This window comes from Thermobia domestica, chromosome 10 (assembly GCF_964235325.1).
Source record: "Thermobia domestica chromosome 10, izTheDome1.hap1.1, whole genome shotgun sequence".
NCBI classification, from domain to species: Eukaryota; Metazoa; Arthropoda; class Insecta; order Zygentoma; family Lepismatidae; genus Thermobia; species Thermobia domestica.
Window position 1 is genome coordinate 19,034,710 of NC_137463.1, and position 19,226 is coordinate 19,053,935.

The following is a 19,226-nucleotide window of genomic DNA, read 5'->3' on the forward strand; positions in this document are numbered from 1 at the left end:
CTATGCAGTTAGTCTCCCTTGACTAGAGACATGAGGCATTAGGCCTAATTTAGTTACTTCAATGAAATATTGCTCAAGTTAATTATAGTGTGATTAATAATGATATTAATAGTAATGTCTGTAGGAGAAATTTATTATATGTATTACTACTAGACAACTGTTACAGTTACAATTTATCCTTTTCTACGTATAGTTACAACAAAATTCCCTTTTTGGCCTTTTTCAGGGCGAATTCATCAATGAGAGCATCCAGTTTGGTACACTTGATAAGTTCTGTCTCCACTGCCAACAAGCCTTAGCTTGATAATCTGTCTTGACACATTGTAGGGAGTAAAACATTTTTTACTCTATTTAACGGAGAGAAAGAGCGCTCTGCACTAGCAACGGTAGCAGGGATTGTGGCGAATTTACGAAGGACCACTGTCAGATTTGGAAATAAAGTTTCTAGATTCAAAGTTTTGATGTTATTTAGGAGATCCCATGGTGAAAGCGTTTTCTCACCAAAATTGGCCGAATATATCAATTTCAGGCTATGCAGTTCATCAGAAAGATCATCTCCTAAATCTTTTGGGTATCGTTGGACTAGTGAAGCTGCTTGTTCTTGGCTCTGTCATCTGTCATTTCTTTGCAAGACCACAGTACACAAAAATTGTTACACAAAGAGCGCACTGATTGGAAGCGAACTGAGTAAAAATATACAACATTTAGTAATTCTTTATCCTCGGCCGCCGGGCCCCCTTTGGGGCCTCGGGCCCCAGGGCTCTGGCCCCTCCTGCCCTCCCCACTCGCCGGCCCTGTATATATATATATATATATATATATATATATATATATATATATATATAGGTTTTATAGACCTTGGCACAAGTTAGTTGTAAACCTGGGACCCCGCACCACCTAAGGCTGGCCCTGATATTTATAATAATATTATACAATGTTTTAACTATAAGATATTTTCTCACTTCAGATTATAATTTATTTCATTTACATTCCAAGCCATCTTGAATGCTTACACACTTTAAGTGCCTCCAGCAACACGCAAAGTTCATCGAACGACTGCGGAAAACTTCCGTCTGCCGCTGATTCTAAGGCAAAGGCAGACGTTCATTTCTTTTATGTTTGTATGTGTGAGAGTGGATTTACTATTTACCAATAAGAACGAAGTTATCTCCACTCGGTTTCTGGGTTCGAGACGCTGCTGACATTCAACATGGCGGCATGTCGTCAGTGCTGTGCTGTGTCGTGGTGAGTTTTCTGTTATTTCGTTTTTTGGTGGATTAAGACTGATTTTGGTGTTACAAGTAATGTATAATAGCGCTGAATCAAAACAGTGGCTACACCTGTACCATTTACATCGACATTATGTAGAATATATTAGAAAAAAAGGACGGTAAGTGGCGCAGGCAAGTAACGGTCGACCACAAGTGTGTCTATGGAAGTTATTCGATATTAATAAATAATGCCATCGGTTATTGCAATTTCGATCTCTTGTATATTTAAAATGCATAAATTTGAAGTTATTAGTGTAATTATGTGTAGTATTTGTGTGTATTTTTTTTAACGTTTGACTTGTGTATACACTAGTTTAACCTAATTTCCATTACTTGTTTTATTACCTATTATGCTATTAGTTGTATTGGTTACGAGCTGTTAATTGCATTTACACTAGGACGCAGATATTGTTAAATATTTAAATTAACTCGTAACAACGTGAATAATATAAAGTTTCAAACGTTACGGAGTTTTAAGTGGATGCGCAAAACAAGTGTACTATAGAAACTAGGAAGCGAAGAGAAACTACTGTTTAGATCCTGAAGGTTATACAGACTATTTAGATATGTTTATTAGGTATATACAAGGCACAATTTTTGGGGTTATCAAATTATCAACAGTTATAACTTTCGTGTAGTGAAGAAAGAAAGAAAGAAATACATAATGGTAGTTAAAAAGATGCACTTAATGTTATTAGGAGTCACAAGACCAACTATCATTACGATTGAGAACAAAGCTAAACTTTGTCCAGGATCACTATTCTTGCTAACTGATAAATCGTGTTGTTACTCGTGTACGAGCCCAAGAAAGAAGCTATTGGGGTTTTATGCAGAACAAAATGACAGTATGCCCCTTTTTTTCTTTTTCATAATTTTGATTATTATATTTTCATATATTTGATTATATTTTCATAATCGTATTTTTAAAGGACTATGCATCTCGTTCTCTTTTCATGTTAATTTTTTTGGGGGAGGGGGGAGAATTGCTTACTTGATAACTGCATATTCAAAATTTGCAGACATGAATAGAAAATAATGTTTAAGCTACTTGTTATTCTGAAATGATACTCGCGATTATTTTTCACTGAGCAAATGCCAATCCCGATGGCAGAACATTGTGTTTCTGCGATGAGCTTTTGTAAGTCAAAAATTTTCTGCAAAAGTTTTTTGCAGAAGAAACACTTGCGATTGTTAAAAATACCCTTTACACGACGAAAAAAAAAGTTCAAACTATATTTATGCGAGTCGCCCGTGCGTTTAAGACATCTACACATAGCAGGCATGTTTTTACACTTTTCTGTTGCCTATATTTTTTTACTCTGGCAATTTTTCTGCGCAGGCGCGAAAAGTTTTCTGCGATTACATCGCAGATCGCGGGATGTTCTGCTATGGGGATGCCAGTTAAAGTAATAATAGGACAGTAAGGAGCGGAGCAATTATAGTTTTTGACTAACACAAATTCATATTCTTGGTATTGTTTATTTTCTCCCCCAAATTGCTTGGTAGTGGCTCTGCCTCACTTATTTGTGATCACGGCTCGTTATTTGTAAGTGCGGTAAGTACAAATACAGCGTAGACATGTCATAAAAGAAACAATGCATAAAACACGAATCAACTTGAGCTAGATGGCCTCTAAGAAGCACGTATGCTGTGTAACCGAATCAGAGCAGGGACGCATGAGTGGAAGTGAGGAGGTGCATCCGTACGGAGCAGGCGCGTCAGTGGTGATGGGTATGCGCATAAGGGAGGTCATTTACAACTCATTATAAGTCACAGTATGAGCTCCGGAGCCGTCGATGGATTCGGGGGGGGGGGGGGGGAGACGAAATGTGATCCAAATATTCTGGTTTACTAGTACTGCACAAATGTTGTTAAATACTGCATACTGAAAATCAAGGGGAGCTTTACAGTGCCCGCTCCGGTTGCTATTCTTATGCAGACCTAAAAAATTACACTCGGACTATTCTTAACAAAATAGATCCGAACGTACCTTACCTAACCTTGGTCTACTATACCCTTTTGAAGCGGTCCTAGTTGTTAATGTGCATTGTATTATGCATCCCAAGTCAGTAAAATCATTCTTAACGTAAGTTTTCGTATTCGTTTACTTTTTGCTCACCACTAGACAGAATTGTTGAAAAATTATAATTCTTTCACTATTTTTGTTGTAATTGTGCCATGAAAGATTTCCACTGGGCGACATGAAAATATCTTGGCAAAAGATAAAATTCAACGGGGGCACCAGAAGTGATTGTTGAAGATTTACAATTCTTTTACGGTTATCCTATAAATACGGCTTCTGGATATGCGGCATAAAAGCTACAGTTGAGAAAACAAACCAAGATGTGCAGTGGGCAGGGAGAAAATGGTGGGCCTGCACGTTGGTTTGTCCGAAGTGAGCAGGCGTGTCGTGTGGTATGCACGTGAGCGAAGGTAGTGAAAGGAAGTAGATTTAGGCAATGATACGAGTTTCAGTAGTACTTGTCATCATCAGAGTTGGCTGGTTTTAACTTTTTTTTTTTTTTTTTTTTTTTTGATATAGTATACATGAAGCTGCATCAGTTCTCGAAGGAGCAGGACGCTCATACTTTTAGGGATTATTCATTATGTACGAACTTACAAAGGGGGTAACAAAGCTACTTTTATTTACTTATCGACTTATACGAAAATAAAAAAGAACGTACCTGTACGTTATATCTGCATGTGTAGTGCCCTTGTACTTTTCTATGACTGTGTGTGTGAGGGGGGGGGGGGAATTTAACGCATATCGCATGTCTTGTGCACATGTATACTTCTTACTATTGCACTACGTAGAAAATTTATGGTATTTCATGTAGAAGTGGTAATAGAACACAGCAGAAACGCGGATCAGGGGGTTCTCATGTTTACTATTACCCATTTTTTTAAATTTTTTTTTAAATGACGTTTCCAAATATTATACCATCTGCTCAATTTTATCTCTTTTTCACCTTTTAATTGAAGACGTTCAAACGGTCGAACCACAACCCTTCTTTCAAGTGTAAACCAAGTAGCGGTTCGGATGGCACTTTAAGCGAAAGTCGACTTCTTGATAACCTCGGTATTACATAAAGCTGTTAAGCCTAAACCTACGAAACGATAACAAATTGTATATTTCTGCTTGCCTGAATGGCTGTTGTTTTATAAAGAAGCCAAGGTTGCTTAAATAAGTTGATTGAAGTTGGCAAAATTTATCGACTGCCTACGTAGCTTCCAACATTACCTTGGATTTGATTTTCAGTTTTAATTTAATTGAATGATATCTATATACAAAATTTGTAATTTAATACGTCAGTTTTAGCATACTGATTATAATAACGTTGTCCCGCATTATTGCTTTGCATTTAAAGTAATAAACAGGATTTTCCCGATGGCCAAGGCGGGAATTTGCGATTTATAAATAATTTTGTGTAATGGTTTCACTTGTGCTACTGTTTATCTTTTCTTCCAAGTTCTAAAATTACTTTTGACTATTATATTACTATTTTGTAAAGATAAGTACAACTTTTTTTTTTTTTTTTTTAATCATGAGTGCTTTGTGAGTGAGTCGGCAGACTCATCGTATTGGGGCTAATTAGTCCCGGTTTCGAGTCCAAATGGAGAACTATTTCTCTGGGGTGTAAGCCGAGAAGCGGTTGGAATTCCGCTTTAAGCTTATATGACTTTTCCAGCATAACCCCTTTGTTGCATAATGACACACAGGCCAAACAAACTTATTACTGCCCATATGTAATATAAATACATAGAGCTAAGTACGTAAACGAAAAAAAAAAAAAAAGGTTTAAACCAAAGATTTTTTTTTTTTTGAAAAAAAAATATGTTTTTTACCAACCATGCTTGTCGTGGTTTTGTACTACTAATGCTCCACTTGTAAACATAAAATGCAGCTTCTGTACATTGTGCAGAAATATACTGTTGGGGGAAAATAGCGTCCAATAGTCATCTGTCATATACACTCACTTATTTTATCCGTCATTAAACACTTGTAATGTTTTTACACTTGTAAAAGAAAAATAAACATATATTACTTTGTATTTAATTCTGTCGCCTGCAATTTTTTTTCCTTATAAGCATGTCTTTTCATGCGAAGTATTGAATTTTACCTGTAAATCTCCCAAAATGCTGCCAAAACTACACCAGCACCATTTATTTAATGTGTTGACTCTGCCTTATTCAAACTAGGGCTACATTGCATACGTTAAATCACCGTACTGTGACAAGTTATGGAGGAAGGTGAAGTGTAATTTTGAACTATATGAAAGTGCGTAGTGAAGCCATATTGGTGAACATGACTATAGATCATAGTGTGTCAGAGTTCAAACCCACTCTCTTAGTAAACTAAGGACTGTAGGATACAATAGGGGAGCAGGATTTCCACTGACTTTAAAAAATCAATGGAATTTTACTTCTCATTTCTCTTTTTGTCTTACCCGGTTATTTGGTAGGAGATATTTTGTAAAAATATTAGTTTTTGCAAAATTTCTCTACCTACACAAACACTGTCGGCAAGGATATGGTTGCTTCTTTTACAGACTTGGAAATTTGCAAATCATGACCTGGAAAACCTTGGAAAGTCCGGGAATTCGTATTCGCCAAATAAGCAGGGAACCTGAGAAGAGGAAGGTGCCGATTGATTCTAATAACACTCCGTAATGCCCTAAAACATATCACCACTTCGGAGTTTCACAGCAGCTAACTGGTTCGATTACCGGTACTTCAAATGTACATTATAGTGTGTAGCGGTTTGCATAAGGGTGGCAGTCACAGGACGACGTGAGAATAATTGTTTTCGTTATTTCTAGGTATGACAGTGTTCGCGATATTAAACAGTTGAATGGTACTGCTTTTGCATAGTAATACAATGTTGATGCGTAAATAATTAATAAAGAAAGCAGTCAGGTATTTGCGAAATACAATTACAACTGAAGTAGGGAAATAAAGAACAGTAGTAATTGTGACTAACGTATATTAACATAACGAAGTGTAATTAGGAGAATAGCGTTTGAAAACAACTTTGTTACTACGACTGGGGGGAGGGGGAGATATATCAGCTGGACCTTAGCAGAAAATAATTTTGTTCTGTTGTATTTAGGTTGTCAGAGACTGATTACATCCTCTTGATTGTGAAACTAGTACACAAAAAATTTCTCTATAGCCTCAGCGAGAATGTACTTCTCCTTTGGTGTGTTGCTGTAAAATTCTTGTCAGTATAGGCGAATCTGTGTGCTTTGGAGTCAGTTGATAGTGAGGACGTTTTTGATTATTTCTTTACATAAGGGTCATTCCACGTCAAATCATCCAGCAAATTGTCTTTTTTTTTTTCTTTTTATACCCACTCAATTTTCAGGAAAATTTTATTACTTGTTAGTAGTACAGTCAGCGACAGAAGTTTTTTTCTTTGGTGTAATTAGTTTCGTAAATAACTTCAGAATGGAAGGACAATTTGAGTTCAGTTTTCAGTAAATTAAAAGGGATGTAATTTTCTGTACTTTCCTGCCATACCACCGTTGTACATTCCAACCATTCCTCCATTCCCTAAACGGAAAGAATTGTGGCAAAAGGAAAAGAACTTTTGTTATTGACTGTTCAAGGGTCGTCACCTGTGTGAAGTTTTTTCTCAGACCAATAGGTTTGGTGTTAGAGGCGGATCTAATTTTGGGAAAATAGCACATGTAGCTATTTTCCGAAATTCTGCTTTGAGACTGCTTTCTAAATTGAAAATTTTATAGCTCAAAATCTAACAAACATAGCTGGTGAAAATTTTCTCAGGGAAGCACCAAAGTTTTTAGATTTCAGAAAAAAAAACTGTTTCATCAAGATAACCAACTCTGTTTAAAAAAATAATGAACGTTACATTTTTATGGAGCGAAAACACTGTATATCACTAAAAAAGAGAAAAATTATTACAAAAAGTACAAATGTTTTGATGGTAATTTTTGTCTTCAGCTAAACGCCAAACTCTACTCTGAAGAGTTACGAAAGAAAAACAGTGGGATTTTAGGTACAAGTTGGTATTATTAATAAATGTTAGTCCCAAAATACAAGTTTGAGCCGTGTTGTAGGGGATGAAGTGTCCGAAAGATTGCACCCAAACCAGGACAGGAGAGACCCAAGTACACAAATGCAACATAACCGGACACTTACTTACATAAATAAATGCAAGAAGTCTCTAAAGTTCTTCACTTATTTATTTTGAAAAACAAATTTTTCATGTTCAACGCAAATTAATATCACTGTTAAAACGGATAGATATGTGGGGTGCTCAGTAATACATATGCACATATAGGCAATGTTGTTAGCAGTATTGCCACCTTATGAGTATATTTGCATTAATTCAGCCATCCTACGACACCTAAAATTTTAGACGTTTGAGTAATTTAGTACTTGGCAGACCGCAGTGCACTGATCATGAAGACAAGGTATTACAAGCAGAAAAAAAAAATCTTATTAATATGCGATGGATCACTACTGTAGGCTTATAAATACATATGGGCCTATATGAACAATACCTTCAGAAACAGTTTCAAATCCTACTGCTTGTAGAATCAGTTGTAGTAAAAAGTCTTTTTCCACTGTGTGTTACACACTTCTAAATCTGCTTTCAAATTACGGCATGTACGGCCAGAAGGAGTTGTTGATGGCATCTCCGAAATTGTAAGAATATGAGAGAAAAGAATCTAGTATATATCCTCTCGCGTTGAAGACCAGATGAATGAAGTACTTGGACCAGGTGAGTGCATAAAGTTAACCCCTTCTCACCTGTTAATGTTACTTATTACGCCAATGAACCACTTTTCGCCATCGACACATGCAACATAACAGTCGGTAAACAGTTTAGACTAGACGCAATACTATCATACTCACATCTGGTTTCAGTTTCAAAATTGAAAACTGAAGAATACTTTTCATCCTGACTTATTTTCGTCAATTCAGCTTCGTGTTGGGTTTGTGGAAACACCATGAAAACCTCTTGTGCCAGGAATAGTTTTTGCATATAAGTCGTTGCTATAGTTATACGAACAAATGTGATTCATGTCCCTTTTTTCAATCTTATGGAAAGTAATGCCAGTAATCAGTGCACTGTATTAGGCAAACACTTTATCAACTTATGTAATTTGATCTTGTAGTACTAGCTTCTGAAGTAAGTCGCTTGACTCTGCCACCGATTCCATCACAAGAAGATTTGCCAGGACTTGTGGCAATGAATGACTTAAGAAGCTGTCAACCCGAAATCATCTTGTGATGGCATAAATTGACCAAGTTTTTGTATTGCATAGAACAACCATCGCTGAAATAATATACATGTTCAACACAAGGTAATTGCTGTTAATGTAAGTGGCTATTTCTGACTGAATTTTGTACATTGAAATATCGTTATTTGATAAACAAGCAGTGCCTCATCATCTGGACTTAGTAAAACTCAAAGATTTCATTTCATTTTTGTAATACATCACAACTGGATGAACTGTACAGTAGGCTTGAATCCAGGGGTATCCTTGTGCTTCATTTTGAATAACAAAGAAATAATTTTCACTAAAATCCAACAACGCAATAATTGCTCTAACACTGATTATTCCTTTCAGGAGTTCTTGATAGCCTAATGATATTTGTTTCGTGATATATGCGTGGGGTACAAGACGTTAAGTTTTGACACTACCGTTTTTATAAAATCATCGACATTTACAGTGATGGGTGTAATTCTGTTCTATCGATATTGACCCACTTATAATATTCAATTACATCATCTGGATCACAGTCCGCTTACTAAGGAGATGGTGCTTTAGGTTTTCTGGAGAAGGACAGTGTTTGCACTGTCGGAGAATACAAGCAGGATTCCCATCGTTACACACAAGAAATGAAATAAATTCTCTGTAGCTACCATAACCTACAGCATGAAGAAGCAACTCAACATTTTGATGGATGGTTTAGATACAGACTGCAGAAGTTCCCGGACTACCTGCCAAAATATATTATATTTAGACGTAGAGTACAGAACTTTGAATTGTGTGTGTTTTTCCCAAAAGTAACAGTGAAGCTCACGTAAGTTGTATAGCAGAAGCCTTTTCTGTTTCTACACATACCTGCATTTGCATAGAAAACTCGTCACCCTGATAAAAATTGTGAATCACTTGCACTGTCTCAAGGTAGTTTCTTCGTTGTTGTGGGATGGGATACTGCACGTATTCCGTGTTCTAATGTAAGTTTTCTTGCCTGCTGATCCATGTACTCTGAAACTTCGAATTCGTTTGTAGTCTTCTTCCTGAACCACGATTGAGGGGCAGTGTAAGACTGGAGTTTTCGTTGTCTGCTTCATTAAAGAAATCTGCAGCTTTTTGTTCCAGGTTACGCTCACATTTGTGACTGTCGCTGCTTGAGCTATCATAAAGTTGTACTTCTAGAACTTAACGATATCTTGTCTGCTACAGCTTCTGCAAGCTCCTGCACTTTATGTTTCCCGTATTTAGGTCCTTTGGTACCGAATTCATCTTCAATATGTTGGGTTATTGAAGACCTACCCCGTGTACTTATGGTTGGTTTAATGGGACAAGTTTTGCCGATAAATGTCACTACAGTCTTCGTATCTCTCATGTTTTTTTTTTACATTTCACGAAAATTTAGGTTTTGTCTTACAAATTTCAACCTAGATTTTTAGAGAAAACTTCATAATTTATTGAAGGCAACAATCCGTGCCGATTTTTTATTTAAAATTTTCTTCATTGTTGAAATTGCTTGATTTTTGAAATGGATATCCAAACCTTTAACAATGTAACTGTTTCAACAATGAAGAAAATTCTAAATAAAAAATCGGCACGGATTGTTGCCTTCGATAGTTCCTTCTCTAAAAATTTTAAATCTCTACGTTGAAATTTGTAAGAGAAATAGTGAATTTTCGTGAAAGGTAAAAAACACATGAGAGATATGAAGACTGTAGTGACACCTAGGGGCAAAACTTGTACATTACATCAACCTTAAATGCTGATTGTTATTAGTTAACCAGTTCACTTTACAAGCGACTACTAATGAATATAAAACTTTTATTCTCTATCTCTCCACCTTTAATATCCACATTTACCTCTGGTACTTAGCTGTACCTTATCGCAACTACTAAGGTTCAGTAACATACACATACTCTTCTACAATCTTATTTGTTGTATACATTATTCGACAACTTCCACATCGAACACAGCAATTACTATTTTAACTTAACCTCAGACACCTTTGGCTCTTTGGAAGGCCCGGGTTCGATTCCCGGCGGGAGCTCATGTGGTTCGGATTCCACGTTAATCAGTAGGTCCACGTCTCATATAGCGAACGGGACGTTAAACTCAAAATCAAGTCAACTCAACTTTTGGCTCTTATTCCCTTAAATCATTAGTCACTAATGGCTCGAATCTTAACTTAAACAATGGTTTCACTATCAACTTAATACATAAGGTATTGATTGTGAACAGTCGGACAAGGTGTTAGGAAATTATAGTGACAGACGAAAGGTGTTACTTTGGGTATAAATAATGTGCAATTGAGTTGTAGGAATGGAGCCATAAGTGGCTGTAGTTGTTTAGATATATATATATATAAAAAAAAATAATTTTAGCTATCCTAACACAATAGTGACTTTTGGAAAACTTCTCAAGTTCTATCAAGTACGGCTTGAGTTTCTTCTTTTAGCTTACTTTCCTCTGATTTCTGGGATAAAAGTTCAAAAAATTGTAGAATGTTCATGTATAACTTTTTCCTACACGAAACACATATTTTCTGTCTATAGATTAAATGAACATCTGCCTTGTCTACTACTTTTTTCATGTACTGTAAAGAGATTGTACGCAGAGAGTGCTTAACTGGAACGCTGTGCAATTTTATGGAGTCGCAGCGTGATCTTTCAAACAGTTGATACTTCCTCAAGTACAGGGTATATACAATGTAACCCGGTGTTTGGGATAGTAGAACTTTTGAACCTCAATTGATACACAAATAATACCAAATTTTGTTATACCAAAATGAAGCCTTATTCATGCATATATTTTTAAACTATGAATCGACGATTGAAGTACACTAGGAACCACACAGTATTGCCAGATGCAACCGAAGGTGTAAATGAATTTATTTTTTTTATTTTTTTATTTATTTATTTATTTATTTTATTTTATTTATTTATTTATTTATTTATTTATTTATTTTTTTTTTTTTGTAAAACATGTAAATTAACTCATAAGTCATACGTATGGATGTTCTGGCGTTAATTTTCATTTTGTTTAGCTGGAGTAGCTTGCAAACTATGGAGCAGAAAAAATAATTTTTCATTTCCACCGATAACTAATCGGATGAGGCCTCTGTAAGGGGGAATTAGGGAAATCGTAGTTTCCATAAATTAACACTGAATTGGCAACCCTGCTGACGTTTCAGTGCATGAAAAGGTGTCTTAAGGGTCTTCACTACAGCGAAATTAAAACTACCGCTACTTTTAGAGTTTTTCTGTAATATCTTCAAAACATAAAAATATTCGAAAAGCAGAAACGTAGTGAACTAGACAATATGATTTTGCATGTGATAGCGTTATCACAACCCATCTATCTGCTTTCAATTTGCAACTGTAGATAGATTAGCATTTTTTGCGGGTTCTGTAAATAGCGGCATACCAAAAGCAGATAGGTGAATTGTGGTAAAGGTATCACATGCAAAATGGTATTGTCTAGTTCACTACGTTTCTGCTTTTCGAATTTTTTGTATTTGTTTTGAAAATATTACAGAAAAACTCTAAAATTAGCAGTAGTTTAATTTCGCTGTAGTGAAGATCCTTAAGGATCTGTCTACATTATACAATCCCTGAAAACAATGATAAAGAAACTGAAATTATCATAATAAAACTTACATGCATCGGCAACACTGCTATTCATTTCTATGGGGCTACTTAAAGCAAGAGGTATATAAGAACAATTCTTGAACTATACAAGACCTAACTAACTAACATTCGCAGTACCATTGAGAATATTAACACTTTTAATCTTCGTAAAGTTGCTGCCAACCTGGTGAAACGTGTGAATCAGGGTTTGAATCAAAACAGGGACACTTCTAGCATCTGCTGTAGAGCAGTTAACTCATTTCTGATAGTAGCAGTGTTGCCGGGTGTATGTAAGTAAAAGTTTTAACATGATAATTTCAAAGTTTCTTTTTCATTGTTTTGAGGAATTACATAATGTAGACAGATCCTTAACACACCTTTTGATGCCCTGAAACATCAGCAGGGTTGCCAGTTCAGAGTGTGAATTTATAAAAACTATGATTTCCTTAGTTCCCCTTTACAGAGACCTTATCCGATTAGATATCGGTGGAAATGAAAAAATCTTTCTGCTCCATAGTTTCCAAACTACTCTAACTAACAAACTGAAAATTAGTGACAGAACATCCATACATATGAGGTATGAGTCAAGTTACATGTTATGGAAAAAAAAAAAAAAAAAAAACTTCGATGGCATCTGGCAACACAGTGTGGTTCCTAGTGTACTTCAATCGTTGCTTCGTAGTTTAAAATATGCATGAACGAAGCTTCATTTTGGTATTTTGGTATCACTTCAGGTTCAAAAGTTCTACTATCCCAAATTCCGAATTGCATTGTATATTGGACACCTTGTACAATGCATCATGATGGCAACAGATTGTCTGCAGATCTTTGGAAGTACCTGTCCGTATCACAAGAAGGCTTTGTTTGTCTGGCGATAATGTTTCTGCACTTCTAGTTTCCTTGCTCTTTATGACATACGTTTTTTTTTTTTTGTATTAATAATAATAATAATAATATTCCAACAGAACATGGTTCGAGTTTGACGAGTGTCCATAGTTTTATTTCAGATACAGAACACTGAAATGATTGAACCATTTAACTCAGTACAGCTTCTTTGAATCGAATTGATTTGACTCAGTTATTGATTTAACTAGGCATTACTTACTGCTGCACCAAGTAAAAGTAATTAAATAAGAGAGGGACTGTATTAGCAAACCAGTGTTGCAAAAACGGTAGTCACACATTCTTCCGTAGATCGTAGACAACTAAACCTACTGCACTAGGAGGACTGATTTTGTAGTATAAGCCATGGATTATTCCAAAGAGTTCGAGAATGTAGAACGAAAAATAATGTAGAATACAATTCTACAATATTCTGAAGTGTTTCATATTCTTCCGGAAGGGTCTAGATTGCTCCGGAAAGATACATATTATTCTATAATGTTCTGCAAAATTCGAATCTGTTCCACAGGATTGTAAAGTATTTATGTGTAGTGCTTATATGTTCATGTATATTACTTTGTGAGCGTTTCACATATCTATGTTTTAGCAGCGATATTAATTTGCGTTGAACATATAAAACTTGTTTTTTCAAAATAAACAAGTGGATGAGTTCAGGGATTCCTTGCATTTATTTATTTATGAGAAGTAAGACTACAGTTATGTTGCATTTCTTTATAACATGTATTAATAACATATTTACTGGTAGTACAAGCACCCATGGCCTTAAACTCGTCAAATTTATGAGGGATAATGTCCGCCGAGTCGTCTAGCACACTATTCACGGGAAGTATTTTCTAAAATGTAAAATTGCATATTTTACTTCAAATAGGCTATAAACCCAATCCATACATTAATTTGTTCTATAATTATCTCAATCTAAGGTAAGCTTCTTATTCATTCAGTGCATTCAGAACTTTATATAGGTCTAACGTTGAATGTTGTTGTATACTTTTACATGAAAGCATCTAATTCTCCCAAGGAAAGTCCAAGATCTGATAAAAATCACTTTCAATGTAATCACCTTAGTTGTACCAATAATATACTAACAAAAAGCTCAAAAGCCCAGGTGAGTTTTAAAGTATTTTTCAGGTGGGTCCAACCCTGTTCAGTACAGAGAATTCTCCAGTCGTTCACCATACCTGAAGTCGGAATATGTGATGAATATGTTTATAAACTTTTTGTTAGTATGTTTTGAAAAAATCAAGTTCATAATTTGATGTAACAAAACCTGTCGCGCTTTTTGAATAACCCTTTATAAGATAAAATGTAGTTAAAAAAATCTGTTAGTTGAACGAAAAGAAATTTCAAGGTGATTGTAGGAAACACAAGTAAAATGCTATCAATAGTGAATCATTGAGAAATGTATAGAGAAGAGTAATTAGTTTTTTTCTTCCTTTTTTTCAGCTTGTGTAACAATTAGTGTAGGAAACTTGAAGCAACAATCAATAACAAAAGCCAGACACAATCAGCACCCAGCACGCATTGAAGACATCTGAGGATTTTGTCATCTTTATTTCATCTAAGATCTCTGTGTTTGTTGTGAGTTCTTATCTTTCTATGGAAAACCATTTTGCTGTGTAAATAAAAAGAAAATATTATCTAAATCAAATGAAATTGTAAGGGTCACGTTGATGAACTTACACTGTAACATATGCACACAAATTAAATGTTGTACAATTTGTAAGTTCATGTTAAGTCTCATCATCTACAAAGATTAATTCTGTGATAATCCCACTTTTTAATCATTAAGAAGCTAAAAGAAGAAATACAATTACGTTTATCGACATCATGTCCAGTAATCCTCAGTGGAGAACCTTCCAGCCGCCACTCATGAGCTCGGACACTGCAATACTTGACTTTAAGTCTCTGATCCCAAACACAACATCAGTGAACATTGGAAACTTCCGGAACCCACCTAATGGAACCAGCTTCAATTTGTTTCAGCAAAAGGATTCATCCAATAATGTGTTCACTGCCGGAAAATCAAATCATTTCTCCCCGAATTACAATCCATATTCCTCTTCCTCTTCGAACAGCTCTCGAAGTAACAGGTTTCCCATTGGAACATTCACAGGAACGGAAGCCAGCAGTAACACCAATAGCAGCAGCAACAGCACGAGCAGTAGTAATAATGTGTTCAACGCAGAAACCATATCATCCAATAGCAACAGCAATAGTAATTCTTACAGTAGCTCTAATGGTTCTGGTTACAGCGATTCGTCTCTTGGCAATCAAGGAATCAGAGAAACTGGAATCATTGAAAAATTATTGGTAAGTTATACTTCACAATTATGTTTGGTAATACATACTTGTAAAATTTTAAAGCAAGAGAACTTAATATTTCGCCAATTCCTATTGCGAATTTTCAAATAATTAAAATAATAATAATCTAAGATTAAATAAGTTGAAAGATTCTATCTGCTTCTGATATTTTATAGTCCGTGCTGTCTTTGTAAGCCTGCTCTAACTTTACTGTTTTTAGTCGACTGATGAAGCACGTGGAATTGGCGAAAGATTGAGGAATTTCCAGGTTTGTAATTGTGTTCAGGTAGCACCTTTGTATACATTATATTGCACAACTTACTGACTTTTAATTCGTATATGTGATGGTAATGAAATAAGTATCGTGTAATATAACAAGGACTGCAAATATTACATAGAATATCAGTAGTTATCAATACGCTGAAATATTTAGACTGAAATTTCTTTTGGCATTATTGCGTCCCTCCAAAACTATCTCCAGCCTAAATAATAATTTAGCGCAGTGGTGAGTTCTAATTTTCCCTTTATCATGAAATAGTTAGACTATCCATGGCTTTGGATTGATTATTTTAACAAAAGAAACACTGACCAAAGCTTAAAACACACTTTATTTTAAATTACAATAACGGTTTCGGATATCTAACATATCCTTCTTCAGACAATATCGAAAATAAATCTGTTATTTTCGATATTGTCTGAAGAAGGATATGTTAGATATCCGAAACCGTTATTGTAATTTAAAATAAAGTGTGTTTTAAGCTTTGGTCAGTATTTCTTTTGTTAAAATGAAATAATTGTGTAATTTATACACTTTTCTGGTGTTTTTATATTAACATTCTGGTGACTAGGATCAAACAGATTATGATTAAAGCTCAAACTAAATTTTTGTTTTTATCTAATTTAGGAGAAAAATCTTGTTAGACCAAAGAAATTTACAGGAGGAAGTGCAATGGAGATATTTGCTAGAATTTTAGCATATTAAAGCTTAGTTGCTTTCTGATGAAACTTAGTACTGTTTTATTCGTAAATGCAATAAAAGTTTCGCGGATATATGGGCGGCTCGCGGAAAGACAGTTTTATTCGACATTTTTTAACTTCCTAGTAAATTGTAAATAAGTTTAGCATTCTCATGCAATGCAATGGAATGACATGTACCAAACAATTTTCCTCTGCCGTCTGCAGGTACATTTCCGAACTTAAAACTACCTACATACTGCTCTGTGGTCCGTTCTCAACCCATTCCGCCTAATAACTCAATTTCGCTTGAAATGGCGCTTGCCATTATGTTCTTTCGAGCTGCTCATATTTAGAACAAAGGAATTCCAGTGGAGCATTTGAAAATTAAAATAAAATATATTAAAATAAAACCGCGGGTGTGAACGAAAACTAATGGAAATGGATGAGAAAGCTGGTGAATTTTCAGAACTTCGCGTATCATCATAAGAACGATTTAAAAAAAAATTATAAGAAGTCACGTGTCACTAGCAGGTGTTGAATATTGTATTTTAATGCTGTGACGCAAGAGGCATAACCATATTAGTAATTTATCTTAGAGAAACTGTGCTATACCTTTATATATATTTTAGTAGGATGTGCTCACGGACAAACGTCATTTTTCAGCCGTGATAAATCAGAGTTGAGATTTTTAAAAAAAATCTTAAATTCTTCAAGTTTCTGGAAATCAAAGCCGTTATGGAAGTATCAACCAAAAAAAAAAAAAAAAAAAAAAAAAAAAAAAAAAAAAAATATATATATATATATATATATATATATATATATATATATATATATATATATATATATATATATTTGTAAATTAGTGATGGAAGAAATTAACCCATTGAGTTTTATTAGTACAAGTGCATTTCGTATTATCAGGAATTGAATCTATATGTACAGTCAGCGACAAAAGCTCTTTCCATTTGATAAAATTAGTTTAGTAAATAACTTGAGAATTGAAAAATCATTTTAGTACAGTTTTCAGTAAATTAAAAGAATGTAATTTTCTGTATGTTCCAACCATATCACCTTTGTACGTTCCAGCCAAACCACCCTTATTCCTAAAATAAATTTTACCAAACGGAAAGAACTTCTGTCGCTGACTGTACACAAATGAACTAAATTAGAGGAGAATATGCTATTTTTGTCTTAGTACTTACAACGGTAATTTGCACATACCTCTGTGTAGGTGAAGAGCAGTATATGAAGTAAAACCAGGGTTGATCACGCATCTTCCAGTTCAAAGTCCGCAGACCGGCTGGTCACTACATATCATAGGCTGTTGTTTAGGAAATTAGTCTAGGAGAATGAAGTAACGCTAAATACAACACATAACGAATTAAGAATTTTATTAGTAATTTTCATAGTCATGACAATGTATTAATTGATACAAAATCATTCCTTATATTATTAACTTGACGTTTCGTTTCGTTTCAGCATTCATATGGATTTATTCAATGTTGTGAAAGGCAGGCAAGACTATTTTTCCATTTTAGTCAATTTAAAGGTAACAAGGAACATCTTAAAATTGGAGATCCTGTTGAATTTGAAATGACATACGATAAGCGAACTGGAAAGCCTATAGCCAGCGTTGTAACCAAAATAGCTCCAGAAGTGGTAAGTATACTCTACTTTACAGATAATGTATCCTCGTTTAACTTAAAGAACAATAAAATCTGACCAAAGGAAACCCGTATTACTGCTAACCTGTGTCACTAATCTGTTAACCAAATTACTACAGTATATATATATATATATATATATATATATATATATATATATATATATAAAAGAAAATACGAGATATTATCAAAAAATACTGAATACTGAATAATTTTATTAGAAACAAAGTATTAAGCTTACATGAAATGTGATTTAATCTCCTTCAAAGTACTGTCCTTGGCTAGTAATGCACTTATCCCAACGTTGAATTCATAACTGGAAACATTTCTGGAAGGCTTCTTTTGGAAGGGCGTTCAGCTGCTCTGTCGTAGCCCTCTCAGTGTGAGGAATGGTATCAAAACGTTTCCCTTTAAGGACGGTTTTAATGTTTGGGAATAGCCAGAAGTCGCGTGGTGCTATATCTGGAGAGCACAGCGAATGTGGAGAACAAACAGAATATTTTTTTCGGTCAAAAATTCGTAGATCAAAAGCAAGATGTGGGACGGCACGTTTTGGTGGTGAAGAAGGAAGCCCTTTGCCCGTTTAATCGGCAGTTAAAATGCTTTTCACTGACATACGAGATGTTTAGTTCTTGGGAAAGCTCTCGAATAGTCATTCGCCTGTTTGAACAAATCATTTGTGCCACTTTTGTACGTTTTCATCTGTTTTTTGACGTCGAAGGACGTCTCGATCTTTGTTCGTTTTCAACTAACTCTTTGCCGCTTTTGAATCACTCATACCGCTTGTAAACAGTCTTCAATGCCATATCTTCATCGCCATACACTGATTTGGACGTTTCGTGAGCTTCTTTGACACTTTTTTGCAGCCCACAAGCAAAGGTTACGATATCAGAACTGGAGTTGCACAATAAAAGTTATATATCCTTAAAGAACATCAAATAGTTAGTTAATTACCAGGTTATTAGCTCCAGTCCGTCAATAGGGCAAAAATGATGGGACATTAAAAATGATATTGAGGCCTATGGCAAACACAAGAAAGAAAGCGTTTATTCCGTCTCTGCTATGTATTTGGGAAGGGAGATAGAATTCAGATGACATGTTCAAGCCATACAGTTGATGTGGAGAACAGAAAGGATCGTATGATTAAAATAAATGCAGTTTGTACAGTCCGCGGCAAAAAACCTGCAACATGAGGATATAAGTTGATTGTGAAACTACGCCTAACAGCACAGGGAATGAACATAACGTCTAAGTGGAACGAATCACGCCAGG

At 35.0% G+C, this 19,226-nt stretch overlaps 1 protein-coding gene across 3 annotated transcripts in view; it reads left to right on the forward strand.

Moving 5' to 3' along the window:
* The first annotated feature begins 1,093 nt into the window (after positions 1-1,093).
* Unr (cold shock domain-containing Unr) overlaps positions 1,094-19,226 on the forward strand; it is a 90,428-nt gene continuing 72,295 nt past the window's right edge. The window contains exons 1-3 of one of the 3 annotated variants that reach the window (XM_081727832.1): positions 1,094-1,245; positions 14,476-15,342; positions 17,770-17,949. In XM_081727832.1, coding sequence (XP_081583958.1) covers positions 14,860-15,342; positions 17,770-17,949 — 663 coding nt within the window. In that variant the 5' untranslated portion in view covers positions 1,094-1,245; positions 14,476-14,859. The other 2 variants (XM_081727833.1, XM_081727834.1) reach the window with 2 other exon arrangements.